This window comes from Musca autumnalis, unplaced genomic scaffold, assembly GCF_047663935.1.
Source record: "Musca autumnalis isolate F117 unplaced genomic scaffold, ASM4766393v1 scaffold_4, whole genome shotgun sequence".
In the NCBI taxonomy this organism is placed as follows: Eukaryota; Metazoa; Arthropoda; class Insecta; order Diptera; family Muscidae; genus Musca; species Musca autumnalis.
The window spans coordinates 20,500,110-20,518,072 of NW_027411977.1; the positions used below are offsets into that span (position 1 = coordinate 20,500,110).

General features: G+C 40.6%; 1 protein-coding gene across 4 annotated transcripts in view; it reads left to right on the plus strand.

Annotated features, from left to right (window-relative positions):
- Positions 1-17,609, plus strand: part of Tsp66E (Tetraspanin 66E) — a 193,696-nt gene extending 176,087 nt beyond the window's left edge. For all 4 annotated transcript variants that reach the window (XM_073985788.1, XM_073985785.1, XM_073985786.1 and 1 more), the window contains exons 8-10: positions 9,118-9,192; positions 9,344-9,631; positions 16,523-17,609. In XM_073985788.1, coding sequence (XP_073841889.1) covers positions 9,118-9,192; positions 9,344-9,631; positions 16,523-16,675 — 516 coding nt within the window. In that variant the 3' untranslated portion in view covers positions 16,676-17,609. The remainder of the gene's footprint in view (positions 1-9,117; positions 9,193-9,343; positions 9,632-16,522) is intronic.
- The last annotated feature ends 354 nt before the right edge of the window (positions 17,610-17,963 follow it).

Sequence of the window (17,963 nt, forward strand, 5' to 3'; positions counted from 1 at the left end):
TAAGAGAGCTCCCTAAGAAGTCTTCGATAAAATAGGTGACCTCCAAAGAGGTTTTCTATATAATAAGTGACTTCATAAGAGGTCTTCTATAAAATGGGATACCTCATAAGAGATCTATAGAATAGGAGATCTCGTAAGAAGTCTTCTAAAGAATAGGAGACCTCACAAGAGGTTTCTATAGAATAGGAGATCTCAAAATAGGTCTTATATAGAATAGGGGGCCTCATAAGAGGTCTTCTATAGAATAGGAGACCTCGTAAAAGGTCTTCGATAGAATAGGAGGTCTCCTATAGAATAGGAGACTTATAGAAGGGCTTCTGTGGAGTAGGTCTCCTATTCTAAAGAAGACATCCTATGAGGTCTCCTATTCTATAGAAGACATCCTATGAGGTCTCCTATTCTACAGAAGACCTCCTATGATGTCTCCTATTCTATAGAAGACCTCCTATGATGTCTACTATTCTATAGAAGACCTCCTATGAGGTCTCCTATTCTATAGAAGACATCCTATGAGGTCTCCTATTCTATAGAAGACCTACTATGAGGACCCCTATTCTATAAAAGACCTCCTATGAGGCCTCCTATTCTATAGAAGACCTCCTATGAGGTCTCCTATTCTATAGAAGACCTCCTATGAGGTCCCCCATTCTATAGAAGACCTCCTATGAGGTCCCCCATTCTATAGAAGACCTCCTATGAGGTCTCCTATTCTATACAAGACCTCCTATGAGGTCTCCTATTCTATAGAAGACTTCCTATGTGGTCTCCTTTTCTATAAAAGACCTCCTATGAGGTCTCCTATTCTATAAAAGACCTCCTATGAGATCTCCTATTCTATGGAAGACCTCCTGTCAGGTCTCCTATTCTATAGAAGACCTACTATGAGGACCCCTATTCTATATAAGACCAATTATTAGGTCTCCTATTCTACAGAAGACCTCTCGTGAGGTCTCCTATTCCTTTTTAATAACCCCTTTACTCTGATCCACCATCCCTGCGGTACCGCCGTACAGGCATTTCGTCGCAGGGGGGAATGTTCTATAGAACACTTCTATTTGTTATTCTTCTTCGAATATCGTCTTGCCTCCTTAATTCCAATATTATTGTCTTTACGTACTCACATACATACTCCCAATTGCTTAGAGACGTCATCATAATTTCGATTATGTTTTCTACACATATCTCACTACCAACTTGCCGCTCTACATTTGTCCTCTCTTCACTGAATCGCGGGCACAGAAAGAAAACGTGGTATGGGTCTTCTACATGTTCCACGCAGCAGGGACAATCAGGGGAGCAGTCAAGTCCAAAACGGTATAAATAGGACCTGAAACAGCCATGTCCGGAGAGAAATTGGGTGAGATAGAAGTTTAGATCTCCATGTCGCCTATTTGACCATGTGTCCACATTTCTTATCAGAGAATACGTCCATCTGCCTTTTGTAGATGCTGACCACCTACTTTGCCATTCGGTAATGCTACGTCTTCTTGCGACGTCGGATTCATTATCTATTTCCTGTGAGCTTCTTGAGTTGTATACGTATTCTGATTCTCCTGTCTTGTCTATCTATGGGAATCATAGCTGCGATAACATAGGCTGCATTGTCAGAAACAGTCCTATATGCACAGCATACACGTAGTGCTGCCAGTCTGTATACTGTACCAATCTTTTCGTAATAAGTGGCATACCTCAAGGATTTCGCCCATATTGGTGCTGCATAAAGAATAATATTTTTGGTAACTCCTGCCAGAATTTTTCTCCTTAAATATCTCGGACCTCTCGTGTTTGGCATTATACGGCACAGCGCTTTACAAGTGTTTCCGGCTTTCGCCTTTACGTAATTCAAATGCTCCTTGAAAGATAAACGATTGTCTATAATAACGCCTAGGTATTTCAGGCTTTCCGCTGTTGTGATTGTACATTCTCCGATTTGAATATTTATCCTTTCTACAGTTCTGCGGCTTGTAATTAATACAGCTTCCGTTTTTTGATCGGCTAATGCTAGGCCTTGTGAACACAGCCACGATTTAACCAACTGTATGCTGACTTCTGAGACATTTTTTGCTTCTTCGGTTGTTTTTGCAACTATAACTAGCGCAATATCATCTGCAAATCCAATAATATTTGCTCTCTCCGGGAGTTTTAGCTTTAAGACACCATCATACATTACGTTCCACAGAAGAGGTCCAAGAACAGATCCTTGTGGTACTCCTCCTGATATTCGGTATTCTTTTAAACCCTCCTCAGTTTGGTATATTAGTATTCTGTTGCGGAAGTAGTCCTTGAGTATAGCCACAAGATATGCCGGGACGTTTAACCGTCTCAGAGCGTTTTTAATATTCTCCCAGTTAGCTGTGTTAAAGGCATTTTTAACATCTAGTGTTATGACAACACAATACTCTTTTTTCCAGCTTTGGCCATTTATTGCTTCCCTTGCGATATCTGTTACCATTTTTATTGCATCGATCGTAGATCTTTTTTTTCTGAAGCCAAATTGGCTTTCAGATAAGCCCTTTGCACGTTCTATGTACTCTTCAAGTCTGTCGCGGATAATGCTCTCAAGGAGTTTTCCGCATGTATCTATCATACATAGCGGGCGGTATGATGAAGGATTTTCCAAGGGCTTGCCGTTTTTGGGCAATAGGACTAGTCTTTGCCTTTTCCATAACGATGGAAAGGATCCATATTCTAAGCAGGAGTTCAGTAATTTAAGCATTTGTTCTCCACAGCAACTTATAATCTCTTTTAGAACGTAGTTGGGAATTCCATCGAGACCAGGCGCTTTAGAGTCATCGAATTTAGAGACGGCAATATTTATCTCCGCTGGTGTAACCGGGGGGTGGGCAAAATGTCCCCCAGGGTCAAAAGTTGCCCATGATGTTACAGCTTGGTGAGGAAAAAGGTGATTCACAATGTTATCTAATGTTTTAGCATCCGTAGGTGTAGTTGAGCCGAAGCATTTCAGTTTCTTAGTCACAATCTTGTACGCGAGTCCAAACGGCTGGGATTCTACATCATCGCAAATAGCGAGAAAACGCGATCTTTTGCTTGCATGAATGGCTTTTTGGAGGGCTTTCTTCTTCATCATGAGAACCTGTCTATACGCTTCATTGTCTTCTCTATCACGAGTTCTTACAAAACGTCTTCTCGCACGAAGACACTCTTTACGCAGTTCAGCTCTTTCAGCGTTCCACCAATATACTGGGGCTTTGTTGACACCCCTCTTCCTTTTTTTCATCGATGCGTTGCATGCTTGTGTTGCTCGAAGAATAAGCTCTTCCGCCATATTTTCGGGGGTTCCCTGCAGTTCTGTGTCTTCCATACATAGCGCAAATATGTCTTTATCAAATGAGCCTTTTTTCCAACCAGATATTTCGGGCGTTCGAAACGATCTTCTTACTGTTGTCGCGTCATTACGATTAATGATTATAGCCTGATGATCACTATAAGTGAACATATCACTGATTTGCCAGTTAAACTGATTGAAGATGTTAGTACTGACAAACGCAATGTCGATTATGGAACTCCCACCATTTCGACTGAATGTTGGATTACTCCCCGAATTCAAAATTTCCACATCTAATTGGGCAAAGGATTCTAACAATATTCGGCCCCTTTCATTTGTTCTAGGGCAACCCCACTCTGTGGCCCAGGCATTAAAATCGCCCGCTATCAAAATGGACCCTCTGGATGCGGCATCATTTGTTAAGTCAGTTACAATTCTTCTGTAATCTTCAATATCATATCTTGGTGGTATATAGCAGCTGTAGACTGTTAATCCGGCGAAAGTAGCGCGGACAAAACCAGTTGCAGAATTCAAAGCATTTTGTATTGGTTTGTTTAAGGGCCAGATCGAGGTTGTGCCGGACTTATCACATAACCAATTTGCTGAGCTTATGTTCTTGTAGGGCTCGCTGATAATTGCTAGATCGACCTCTAGTTCCCGAACTGTCTGTTTTAACAAATCTTGGGCAGCTTCACAATGATTTAAATTTAATTGTATAAATTTCATTAAGATCCTCTAAGTTGGCGTAGAGCTTCCTTGTATTTCGGACACACAGTCGACCCAGTGATGTGGCTACGATCTGTTGATGGTTCATTGCATAGCATACACTTGGGGGGGTTTTTACAATTAGCAACCTTGTGACCCGCTTCTCCACAGCAAATGCAGCGACCTGAGTTGTCGTTCGGGTTTTTACATCTAACTGCTGTATGACCAAAGTCCAGACATTTATAACACCTCATTGGTGTCAATTTTTCACGTATTCGACAATCCGCCCATCCAATACGTAGTATTCTTTTCTTTAAAAGAATATTCGCTAGCAACGAGCTTACGGAAACTGTAGCAGTTTGTGTGCCTCTATATGCTTCAGAGGTCCGTAAAATGCCACTCGCTTTTAATGCATATTCGCGATTTCGTGCTTTTTTCATTGCTTGCTATTGCCATCTCTGTTTAATGCTATTGCTTGCTTTGTCTTTACTTTCATGAGTGTGTGCCAATTGCACACACACAACACACTACAAGAGCTCGTTGCCTTTTTGTTGCACGCTGCCTTCGAAAAAGCACGTTGCATTACAAAAAGCAGTAGATATTTCTGGTCAAATTTACATGTTAATAAACATAAAAAAATAATGTTGAGACAATAAAAACAATTACTAGTTTAGTTTATCCTATTATTAAAGAAACTCAAAGAAAAAGCGAAATTTGGTAAATGTATTCATTTATTCAAACAGAAGATGGTACGATACTGTGTGGTGGTATGCAGTATTGTGCATACTGCATTTGCCAATCGTGTGAATACAAATGTAAAAGCAAGCAAGCATGCACTAAAGCAGTGAATCATTTTTTGGGGTGAATCTGCTTTTTGCACATTCATATTTTTTATATGCAAGGCACTGCACTATTCGCTTTTGGGAAAATGCAATAGAGTGTGCCTTTTATATGCATTTTGCGGACCTCTGATATGCTTTTCGTAGTGATTTTATTGCAGATGTTTGCAATGCTTTAAAATCGTCCGAAACGTCGCTGATAGCCTGGAGAATATCATCTCTATTAGACACCCCATCTATATCTTTAATTTCCAGTTGTACTTCCTGGGTTAAGGCACGAACTTCAGCGGTTGGGCCTAAGACTTCTTCAATGGCTTCTCTAAAGTCATTTGTGTTCTGGTGTGCTGGTTTATTTAGTTCTAACAATAGCTCACCCTTCTCTGTCTTCCGAATTGTCTTCACATTTTTGCCTAACGCAGCCAGCTTTGCTTCACTTTTCACTTGCTTCAGAATGTCTGAATATGAGGAATCTCCACATGTTTTAATTATTAAAGCATCTGGTTTACTTGGTTTCCTTTTCCTTCTAGATCTTGTTTGAACTTTATTCCATGCTGCCGCATTTTGTACGGTATCGGATTTTCCCACATTTTCGTTGATTGTCTCTTCTATTGTCTTTACAGAATCTGGCTCTTGAATTTTAGGTACTACTTCATTTTTCTTTTTTGTCCTATTCTCCTTCGGGCTTTGGGTCTTGGGGCCTCTTTTCAACGCAGGTGTTGTTGGGGTTCCTGGTTGTTTAGGCTTAATCCATGCTTCGGTTTGGGTCTGCTTATTGTCTAACTGGCCCATTTGACGTATTTCAGCTTCCTTATTCATATCATCGGCTACTTTTAAATATATTGCCTGTATCTCTCTCATCATAGATTGGATATCTTTGTGGATGTTATTTTTCGATTTGACAAATTCATCCAGCTGAGCTATTTTCCTTCCGAGCCTCCTTAGATTTTCACTTCCAGGACTTTTGTTTTTAGGCGCTTCTTCGCCTGAATTATTAGTCGGTGTCGCCATCACAATCACCGAACTCCTTTCTAATGGGGAATTTACACCTCCCGTGTTTTCGACTCGTAGACCCGAGCATCTTCCCAGTGGGGTTTCTTCAACATCTATATTTGTTCTCCTTGTTTCTTGTCTCCTATTCCTTAAAAGACATCATACGAGGTCTCCTATATTTTGGAAGACCTTTTATGAGGTCTCCTATTCCTTAAAAGACATCATACGAGGTCTCCTATATTTTGGAAGACCTTTTATGAGGTCTCCTATTCTATAGAAGACATCCTATGAGGTCTCCTATTCTATAGAAGACCTACTATGAGGACCCCTATTCTATAAAAGACCTCCTATGAGGTCTCCTATTCTATAGAAGACCTCCTATGGGGTCTCCTTTTCTATAGAAGACCTCCTATGAGGTCCCCCATTCTATAGAAGACCTCCTATGAGGTCTCCTATTCTATACAAGACCTCCTATGTGGTCTCCTTTTCTATAAAAGACCTCCTATGAGGTCTCCTATTCTATAAAAGACCTCCTATGAGGTCTCCTATTCTATGGAAGACCTCCTGTCAGGTCTCCTATTCTATAGAAGACCTACTATGAGGACCCCTATTCTATATAAGACCAATAATTAGGTCTCCTATTCTACAGAAGACCTCTCGTGAGGTCTGCTATTCCTTAGAAGAAATCATACGAGGTCTCCTATTTTGTGGAAGACCTTTTATGAGGTCTCCTATTCTATAGAAGACCTCCTATGAGGTCTCCTATTCTATAGAAGACCTCCTATGAGGTCCCCCATTCTATAGAAGACTTCCTATGAGGTCTCCTATTCTATAGAAGACCTCCTATGTGGTCTCCTTTTCTATAAAAGACCTCCTATAAGGTCTCCTATTCTATAAAAGACCTCCTATGAGGTCTCCTATTCTATGGAAGACCTCCTGTCAGGTCTCCTATTCTATAGAAGACCTACTATGAGGACCCCTATTCTATATAAGACCAATTATTATGTCTCCTATTCTACAGAAGACCTCTCGTGAGGTCTCCTATTCCTTGGAAGACATGATACGAGGTCTCCTATTTTTTGGAAGACCTTTTATGAGGTCTCCTATTCTATAGAAGACCTCCTATGAGGTCCCCCATTCTATAGAAGACTTCCTATGAGGTTTTTTTTTTATGATGTCTCCTATTCTATAGAAGACCTCCTATGATGTCTCCTATTCTATAGAAGACCTCCTATGATGTCTACTATTCTATAGAAGACCTCCTATGAGGTCTCCTATTCTATAGAAGACATCCTTTGAGGTCTCCTATTCTATAGAAGACCTACTATGAGGACCCCTATTCTATAAAAGACCTCCTATGAGGCCTCCTATTCTATAGAAGACCTCCTATGAGGTCTCCTATTCTATAGAAGACCTCCTATGAGGTCCCCCATTCTATAGAAGACCTCCTATGAGGTCCCCCATTCTATAGAAGACCTCCTATGAGGTCTCCTATTCTATACAAGACCTCCTATGAGGTCTCCTATTCTATAGAAGACTTCCTATGTGGTCTCCTTTTCTATAAAAGACCTCCTATGAGGTCTCCTATTCTATAAAAGACCTCCTATGAGATCTCCTATTCTATGGAAGACCTCCTGTCAGGTCTCCTATTCTATAGAAGACCTACTATGAGGACCCCTATTCTATATAAGACCAATTATTAGGTCTCCTATTCTACAGAAGACCTCTCGTGAGGTCTCCTATTCCTTAAAAGACATCATACGAGGTCTCCTATTTTTTGGAAGACCTTTTATGAGGTCTCCTTTTCTATAGAAGACATCCTATGAGGTCTCCTTTTCTATAGAAGACATCCTATGAGGTCTCCTATTCTATAGAAGACCTACTATGAGGACCCCTATTCTATAAAAGACCTCCTATGAGGTCTCCTATTCTATAGAAGACCTCCTATGAGGTCTCCTTTTCTATAGAAGACCTCCTATGAGGTCCCCCATTCTATAGAAGACCTCCTATGAGGTCTCCTATTCTATACAAGACCTCCTATGTGGTCTCCTTTTCTATAAAAGACCTCCTATGAGGTCTCCTATTCTATAAAAGACCTCCTATGAGGTCTCCTATTCTATGGAAGACCTACTGTCAGGTCTCCTATTCTATAGAAGACCTACTATGAGGACCCCTATTCTATATAAGACCAATTATTAGGTCTCCTATTCTACAGAAGACCTCTCGTGAGGTCTGCTATTCCTTAGAAGAAATCATACGAGGTCTCCTATTTTGTGGAAGACCTTTTATGAGGTCTCCTATTCTATAGAAGACCTCCTATGAGGTCTCCTATTCTATAGAAGACCTCTTATGAGGTCCCCCATTCTATAGAAGACTTCCTATGAGGTCTCCTATTCTATAAAAGACCTCCTATGTGGTCTCCTTTTCTATAAAAGACCTCCTATAAGGTCTCCTATTCTATAAAAGACCTCCTATGAGGTCTCCTATTCTATGGAAGACCTCCTGTCAGGTCTCCTATTCTATAGAAGACCTACTATGAGGACCCCTATTCTATATAAGACCAATTATTAGGTCTCCTATTCTACAGAAGACCTCTCGTGAGGTCACCTATTCCTTGGAAGACATCATACGAGGTCTCCTATTTTTTGGAAGACCTTTTATGAGGTCTCCTATTCTATAGAAGACCTCCTATGAGGTCTCCTATTCTATAGAAGACCTCCTATGAGGTCCCCCATTCTATAGAAGACTTCCTATGAGGTCTCCTATTCTTTAGAAGACCTCTTATGAGTTGTCCTATTTTTTGGAAGACCTTTTATGAAGTCTCTTATTCTATAGAAGACCTTTTATGAGGTCTCCTATTCTATAGAAGACCTCCTATGTGGTCTCCTTTTCTATTAAGACCTCCTATGAGGTCTCCTATTCTGTAGAAGACCTAATAGGAGGTCATCCATAAAATAGGAGACCTTATAGGAAGTCTTCTATAGAACAGGATACCTTATAGGAGGTCTTCTATAGAACAGGAGACCTTATAAGACGTCTTCTATAGAATAGAAGACCTCATAGGAGATCTTCTACAGAATATGAGACCTGATAGGAGGTCTTCTATAGAATAGGAAACCTCCTAAGAGGTCTTCAAAAGAATAGGAGACCTCCAAAGAGGTCTTCCATAGAATCGGAGACCTCCTAAGAGGATGGGTCAGTACAATCCATTCATCCATCTTTTCTCTATATCTCTGTTTATGTAATTACCTATTTTATATAACAAAAATTAGCAATTTATTTTATTTTCTATTTCAGTATGGCGTTTTCATGATCTTATTGTTGGTAGCTGAAATTGTTACCGTTGGTTTGGCGGCATTCTACAAAGAAACGGTAAGTAATTTTTTAATTACGATTAATTAATTGTATTGAAAAATTCATACAAATAATTGCAAATGCTTTGAATTTCCTAGAATAACTTTTTAATAACAACAACTTTCATTCATTGTTTCTTTCCTTTTGTTTGCTCCTCCCCCGTCTCTAGGCCCGCAATGAAAGCAAAACATTCTTACAATCGACCATCACCAAATTCTATAGCAGCTCTGAACACACCGATGCCGTAACTCTTATGTGGAACCAAATGATGACAACATTCCACTGTTGTGGCGTTGTTGATTATCGCGATTTTGAACAATCACCCGCATGGTTGACCAGCAAGGGTAATCGTACCATTCCAGAGGCATGCTGCAGATTGAAGGATATGAAGAATTTGATACCCGAAGATGAATTCTGTGTGACAAATCCCACCGAAACAAACAGTTTCTTCAAGAAGGTAAGTGAAAAGAAAAACAAGCAAAAAATTGTGGGCCTTGGCAACAGCTTAGTATCCCCAGACTGGTTGTAAAAAAAATTCAACGACAGATCCCTAATTTTTAAAAGAAATATCATTTTCGTATCTGACAAAAGAAGGTCTGGAAGTTTCCAGACTGTATTTTTAGGCGTTTGAAGAATATATTGCCACAAAATCTGAACGGTTAATCCATAATCCTTTATATGGTACCGGAACACCACTTGTACGGGGTATTTGGATTTTTCTACCAATTACGAAGGAGGATACTGAAGGTTACCTGCAGTAAAAACCTGGCTTTAATTGTACTTTTGTGCAAAAAGTGTATTAAGGAAGTACCGTAAACATAGAGATATTTTGTTGGTCGTATCTCGGGAGATATTGGCTTTCCATAGAAAAAAATTAATGTTATAGTCACGATCACAAGGTCTACAAGCTGTTAAATTTTCCAAATGATTCGAGAGGTGGCTTCGAAATGGAAAAAGGTACAAAATAATTAAACTTATGTTGAGGAAGTACCAAAATGGCCTTTCCTTCCGATAGTTATTGCACTCACCATCAATTTTTGGCCACCGTTGGGTTTTTTAGAGCTTTCGGGTCATTATGTCAGGAAGCCTAGACTGGCCTCGAAACGATACCAATTCACATACAGGACATATGACGATTATCGTGCCGCTTATTCTGGCTCGACACTTGCTTGTACACTTTGGCGAGGATGCTCATGGCGATAACACTAAAGCAGATACTGCATCCACAACATCTGGTTGTGCTGATACACAGGTAAAATATTCGCCTCCTCCTAAAGATGGTCCACTCGTGTCACGAGAAGGCACCCTGTTGCAGTCCCCACGGCGACATTCTGGCAGGATTCAATGTTCTTCCACTGCACGGCGCTAACATTTGCTTATCACACTGGCGACCCATACCTTACCACAGGCCGGTCTATTGCTTTATAAGAGTTTTTACACTCTTCGCTAATCCTCTGAATCCTCTGAAATTTGATCGAATTTCGGGTATTCGACCAGCAGATAACGAGCGGCTTCAGCTGCGATGGAAAATTCTTTAAACTAGGGAATGGTCAGGCCGGGTGCCACAAAGGTAATGTGGCTATCTCCTCGTAGAAGCTTCTCCGTTCACTGTGTAATATGTGGAACTATAAATTTGCTGGACCAGCTCTGCATCCCTCTGGTCATGACCAAGGACGGAATGCCAAAGCTGATGATGAACATTAAAGTCCAGGACAACAACACTAAATAATATCAGGTATATAACTAAGGGAACAACTATTCATCGGCGTTATATAAACATTTCAGCAAATCTAGCTCGGCAGTCCCAGAGTTAACTCCTTATCCGCTTTTTTGTACCATGCTGTTTCTCCGACTAGTGCGCTGAAAAACAACATGTGGTGTTATATGCGGCGCTTGTTGTTGTTGGGGAGACTGAGGGAGTGTTTCGTATTGCGACGACGATGTAGTTGGAGACACGTTGGTGGATAACAAAGAGAAACATAACTCTTATCGTAGTAGTCCTGGAGGCGGCTAAAACCAGAGCAGCCACGGAAGTGATTCACTACATGACATGTCACCGATGCTGGCATGTGTTAGATGCGGATGTGGCAAGCGGTACACATCCATAGCATGGGGTTCTTCACTATCTCTGAACGGACCAGAGCAGCTTGATGCAGGCTTTCCAGTATCTATTGCCGACCCCATGGTGAAAAATTATAATAATACAAACCCATGAGTCCTTGGTCAAAGATTCCTCCGAGTCCTTGGTCAAAGATTCCTTTGAGTAAATTCGGTGCATAGAACCGGCGCCGTGGGAATTGCCAGGTATTGGTGGTGCAATGTGGTATCGGAGACTGTGCAGGCGTCGCATACTCCGACGACGATGATTTGCGTAAAGGAAGCATGTTTATTGCCATCGATGGGTTCTCCATCCATCCGACGAAGATTATGGGGGTCAATGGTTTGGCCATCAATAGGTTGTCTTGAAAAGTCCACGTTTACTTCCATTAATCGGTATTCCCCGAAATCTTTAAGAATTCCACGTTTATTGTCATCAATCCTCCTCAAAATCTTAAAAATCTTTAAAATTTGTGCTGCGAAATCTTTATAAATCCAAGTTTATTGCCAACTTGACTGTCATCAACGAGATCTCCTAAAAATCTTTAAGAAATCCACCCTAACTGCCAATAATATGTCCTTCTAAAAATTTCTATGAAATCCAGTTTGATAGTCGTCAATGGGTCTTCCACGAAATCTTTAAGAAATCCACGTTTATTTTCGTCAATAGGTCCTCCTAAAAAAAACTTCAAGGAACCCACATGGACTGTCATCACTTGGTCCTCTTAAACATCTTTATAAAATCCACATTTCCTGTCATCACTGGGTCCTCCAAAAAATCTTTCAGAAATCACGTTGACTCCTCCAAAAATCTTTCAGAAATCCACGATGACTGCCATCAATGGGTCCTCCAAAAAAATCTTTCAGAAATTCACGTTGATTGTCATCAATGGGTCCTCCAACAAATCTTTAACAAATCCACCTTTTTTTCATCAAAGAATCCTCCTCGAAATCAATGGGTCCACAAAAAAATCTTTCAGAAATCCAAGTTGACTGTCATCAATGGGTCCTCCAAAAAATCTTTCAGAAATACATGTTGACTGTTATTAATGGGTACACCAAAAATCTTTCAGAAATCCACGCTGACTGTCATCAAAGGGTCCTCCAAAAAATCTTTAAAAAATCCACGCTTTTGTCATCAATGAATCCTCCTCGAAATCTTTACGAAATCCACGTTGACTGTCGTCAATGGGTCCTCCAAAAAATCTTTCAGAAATCCACGTTGACTGTCATCAATGTCCCCCAAAAAATCGTTCATAAATCCACGTTGACTGTCATCAATGGGTCCTCCAAAAAATTTTTCAGAAATCCACGTTGACTGTCATCAATAGGTCCTCCAAAAAATCTTTCAGAAATCCACGTTGACTGTCATCGGCCGGTGTTCCTAAAAATCTTTCAGAAATCCTGACTGCCATCAATGGGCCCCCAAAAAACCATTCACAAATCCACGTTGACTATCATCAATGGGTGCTCCTAAAAAAAGGGACAATGTTGCTGCATACATGAACACAGTCCCCAGTGAGTCATCGGATTATGAAACTCCATCGTCGTCTGATTATGAGGCTCTCCCGCAGTCCCCTCGACAACAATCGCACATGCAGCCTTTAACACCAGCCGTTGTTGACCCAATCCCGGAAAATGCATCCTTTTTGCAATTTAATTACAATGTACTCCGGGGTAAGATCGAGGAAATAGTAGATTTCATGAGTCGGAGGAATATCAAGGTCGCTGCGGTGCAAGAAACCAAGCTCAACAACAACTGTAGCTTACAACGTGCTAAGGAAGAATGGCGCCAGAAGTGGAGGTGGGGGATTAGCTTTCCTATTGCACCAGTCTGTCCAATACAGACCTATCTCGCTTGAGCCTGTCTCTAATGACCCGTACATGGAATGTATGGGGGTAGCAGTCAGGTGTGGAACTGCCGAGATAGAGTTGCTGAATGTATACATCCCGCCGAGAAATAGCTGTATCTCAGGTTACGTGCCTAACATTAGCCCGCTTTTGGAAGGTCATAATCGTCTGGTCCTGGGGGACTTTAATGCGCATCATGAGATGTGGCATTCGGCCCTCGGAAACGACCAGATGGGTACAGCGCTGGCTGAGCAGATTGACAGCTCTACGTTTTGCACGGTCAATGAGGACGCCCCTACCAGAATTAGAGGAGAGTGTCACAGCTCGCCAGACATAACCATCGTGTCACCTGGTCTGACAAATGACGTTACCTGGCAACCCGTCATTTCCCTTGGATCAGACCATCACCCCATAATTGTCTCCATTAGCAGACCACCCGATTTCATTACCTCTGAACGCCGCACATTCGTCAATCATAAGAAATCTGATTGGCCGGGTTTCAGAGAGTTCACTAATCACCGCTTCAGAGAACTGCCCAATCCTTCTGATGTTCGGGTAGCGGAAAGGACGTTCCGAGACATCATCACTGCTGCAGCCGCTCACCATATCCCTGCTGGTCGAATACCCGAGGCGACGGGATTAGCAAATGAGCGTGATGAGCTTCGCCGAACCAACCCCAATGACCCCAGAGTCTCGGAGCAGACACTGGAAGTTAACAGGCTGTTCGGCGAGTATAAGCGGAACAAGTGGTTAAATCATCTGAAGAGTTGCAACATTGGAGCCGGTATAGGTGAATTGTGGGCAACGGTTAAGTCACTCTCGAACCCTGGAAGAAGGAAAGATAGGACCTCAGTCACGTTTGGCGACGTTACGTTGACTGACCCGAAGAGGTGCGCAAGTTATTTCAATCGACAGTTTATCGAGCACCCCGAGAGTGACAGGGCAAAGAGAAGAGTATTACGTCGCATCAGATCTCTTCCTGCCCAGGAGGAACCACCACAGTTTACAATAGATGATGTTGCCAATGCCATCAGGAACGCTAAATCATCCAAAGCGTTGGGCCCTGATGGAATCTCCATGGTAATGCTGAAGCAGCTGGATGAGCCGGTAGTGGAGTATCTCACTAAAGTTCTCAACTTGTCGCTATCCACCCTAATTGTTCCCGAAGTTTGGAAAATGGGCAGGGTGGTCCCGCTACGGAAGCCCGGCAAGGATTCCAGCAAAAGTGAATCGTACAGGCCGATTTCGCGTTTGTCGCCCGTAGCAAAGACCCTTGAGGCCTTAGTCCTCCCCAGTATCAGAAATAACTATCAAGTTGCCGATCATCAGCATGGATTCCGTAAGCAGCACAGCACGACAACTGCTCTGCACGCCATTACCACACATATTTGTCAAGGACTCAGCCAGAGACGGCCATGCGATAGAACAGTGATGGTAGCGCTTGACTTATCAAAAGCCTTTTATACAGTCAGGCACTCCACGCTGTTTGAGTACATTGAGCAGACAACCCTCCGGCCAAGCTTGAAACGTTGGATAGTCAACAACTATATGTGTGGACGCCAGTCGTACGTGGAATTCAGGAATAAGAAGTCCAAACCCCGTAGAGTGAAACAGGGAGTTCCCCAAGGTGGGGTGATATCTCCGGAACTGTCTAACCTCTACCTCTCCTGTATTCCGCCCCCTCCAGACGGCATCGAGATCGTAACGTATGCGGATGATTGTACAATCCTGGCGTCGGGTACCTATCCTGATGACATCTGTGGGAGACTGAACAAATATTTAACCGATCTTACCACCCCTTTCCATTCGAGGAATGTGCAGATTTCCGCCAAAAAAATCAATAGTCACTCTGTTCACCACATGGACAGCGCAGTTTGGAAGAGAATTGAATGTCGTGGTCGACGGTAGCAGAATTCCGACCACAAACTGACCCAAAATTTTAGGGGTCACATTCGACACTACTTTCACGTCGTGCGCGCACGCCACAGCTATCTGCGGCAAACTGAAAAGTAGGAACAAGGTCCTCAAGTCCCTAGGGGTGCAGATAAAGAAACCTTGTTGACTACATATAACGCGATAGGTCGGTCTATGGTAAGCTATGCGGCGCCAGTCTGGTCCCCGAGATTATGTGAATTGGAAAAAGATTCAAACTTGCCAGAATGCCGCACTGAGAACAGCAACAGGGTGCCTCCTCAATTCTTCAGTGGACCAGCTACATGAGGAGGCAAAGATTCTTCTAGTAAAGCAACACAATGAGATGCTTTCGTTGCAGTACCTGCTTGGATGTTACCGTGTGAGCCATCCCAATCACCATCTTGTGGGTAGGCCCGACACATTCAGGCAGATCAGGAAGGATATCCATGCTCTAGAGCAGAGACGCGCTGTCTTTGCAAAGAAGTATAGTGAGGGCGCCCACTGAGTTGTTTTTGCATTTGCTTCTCTCTCTCACGTACTGTGTACGTGTAAATAAACAAACGATGAATATCATGTGGTTGTTGTATTTTTCACCAATGCATACACATATGCTGTAGTATTGATGGAAATATTATGGGCGACGCTGCTCTAGAGGGAGAGGTCCAACGATACAGGAGAGAAACCCCAAGATCAACAAGCATATCAAGCAGGTTTAAATAGCATTCACACGGAAGCAGTTGCTAAGGCCAAAAGCAAATATAGTATGAATAAAGTCCTCGAAATATATCCCCCATCTATCGCAGCTGAGGAGCGTCAGCTGCCACGACACAGTAGAGTAGTTTTAGCTCAACTACGCTCGGGATATTGCAGTCGCCTAAATTCTTATTGGGCGGAAATCGGCCGTGCCGTGCAAGACATCTGCCCAGTATGCGGCATGGGCCCGCACGACACAAAACACCTTTTCAAATGCCCAGCCAAACCTACTCATCTAACTCCAGTGGATCTGTGGTTACATCCCATCGAAGCAGCCACTTTCCTGGAACTGGAGATATACCCAGAGCCAGATTGAACAGAAGAACGAACATACAAACATAGTAACAAACACTGTTACAACAACAAAAACATTCAGAAATCCACATTGACTGTCATCAATGGGTCCTCCTAAAAATCTTTCAGAAATCCATGCTGATTGTCATCAATGGGCCCTAAAAAAATCTTTCAGAAATCCACGTTGACTGACATCAATGGGACCTCCTAAAAATCTTTAAGAGATCCACGTTTATTGTATATTGTCGTCAATGGACCCTCCTAAAAATCTTTGATAAATTCCCAATTTATGTTCTCATGTTGAGGGCATAAGTTGGCCCGCCTTTCTTAATTTTTATTATTTCTTAGTTTTTTATTTATTATTATTATTATTTTTTTTTTTTTTTTGTGAGATTCTAAATAACAAATGTCCCTTTTTCCATATCTTACCTCATTTTAGGGCTGCTACGAAGCTTTCACCGACTGGATTATAACTCATCGTGAAGTCATTATTGGAGTTTTGGCTGGCGTTGGCATTGTTCACCTTTTGGCCATATTCCTGGCCTTCTGTCTGTGCAAATCGTTTGCCAAATATCATGGCATGAGACTGTAAACATAAACCAAGTTATTCTCAAAGCCTTTATTAAAAAAATCTCTGCCTTTATTTTCTACACACTTTGATACTAAGATTGACTTTTCCATTTTTTTATAATTTTCTACTTTTATTATTATTACTATTGTTTACACACGAAAAAAGTAAAAGGACCATTTTACAAACAAACAAGAAAAAAAAACAAAAGTCAATAAATGGTTATTATTTAATATGATTTCCACTAAGATACTTTGATGACAACCTTTTTAAAACCTTTTAAATTTGTTAACAAATGAAATCAAAGAAGACGAAAAAATATTGTTATTTATTTAAGTTAAAATTGTAATAATGAAATGTTAAACTTACCTACCACCCCCCTAAATGAGGAAGAAGAAATGTGTTTTGATAACATAAATGATAGAAATCCTTCTCCCGCGCCCCATACCCAATATAATGCCAAGCGTATAAAAGACAAGACAATATCTCTTTGTTTAGTTAAATTCCCAAAAAAACAAAAACAAAAGAGAAATCGTTTAATTACAACCCCTTTTTCGTTAAGTTTATTATTTTTTGTTTTATTATTTTTATTTTATAATATTTTTTTCTTAATTTCTTTCACATAATATTTAAGTCTTTAAAATCCTTTTTTTATACTATAAGACATTCGTTTTGTATTATATTAGAAAACAAATCAAATCAACAAAACAAGATGAAATCCACTTAAAACATCACATAATCTTTTTTGTCATATAAACATATGTACATACATATGTATATAGATATAGTTTTAATGTATATTTTTTACCCCCTCTTTATGAATAATAAATTTTATATTAAATTTATGTAAAACAAACAAACTGCTATTCACTTCAATGTACTTTCAACATTCCTTTTAATACAAATTATAATCAAGAAAAGGAAAATACACAGAATAAATAAATTGAATGATGTGTAATTTGTTATGTTTTTATTATCAATTATAATTGGAATTATAATCGAAATTTTGCTTAAGTTGATTTTCTTTTTATTATTATAAACAAATTTTAACCTGAATTGAAATTTAAACCATATCACAAAGAAACAAAAACAATTATCATAGCTATTCATTAAGCGTTTTTTATATATATTTGTAGAAATATATAGAATCTGAGACTATGTTAATCCTATAGTGTGTAAATGTTTTCCAAATATCATTTAAATTCTATTTTATCAGATAAAAAAACTAAATGTATAAAAAACTGAAATTGTTTAATTCCAAAATTTTTTATTTAATAATACAATAAAAGAAATAATAAAAAATGTGATTCAT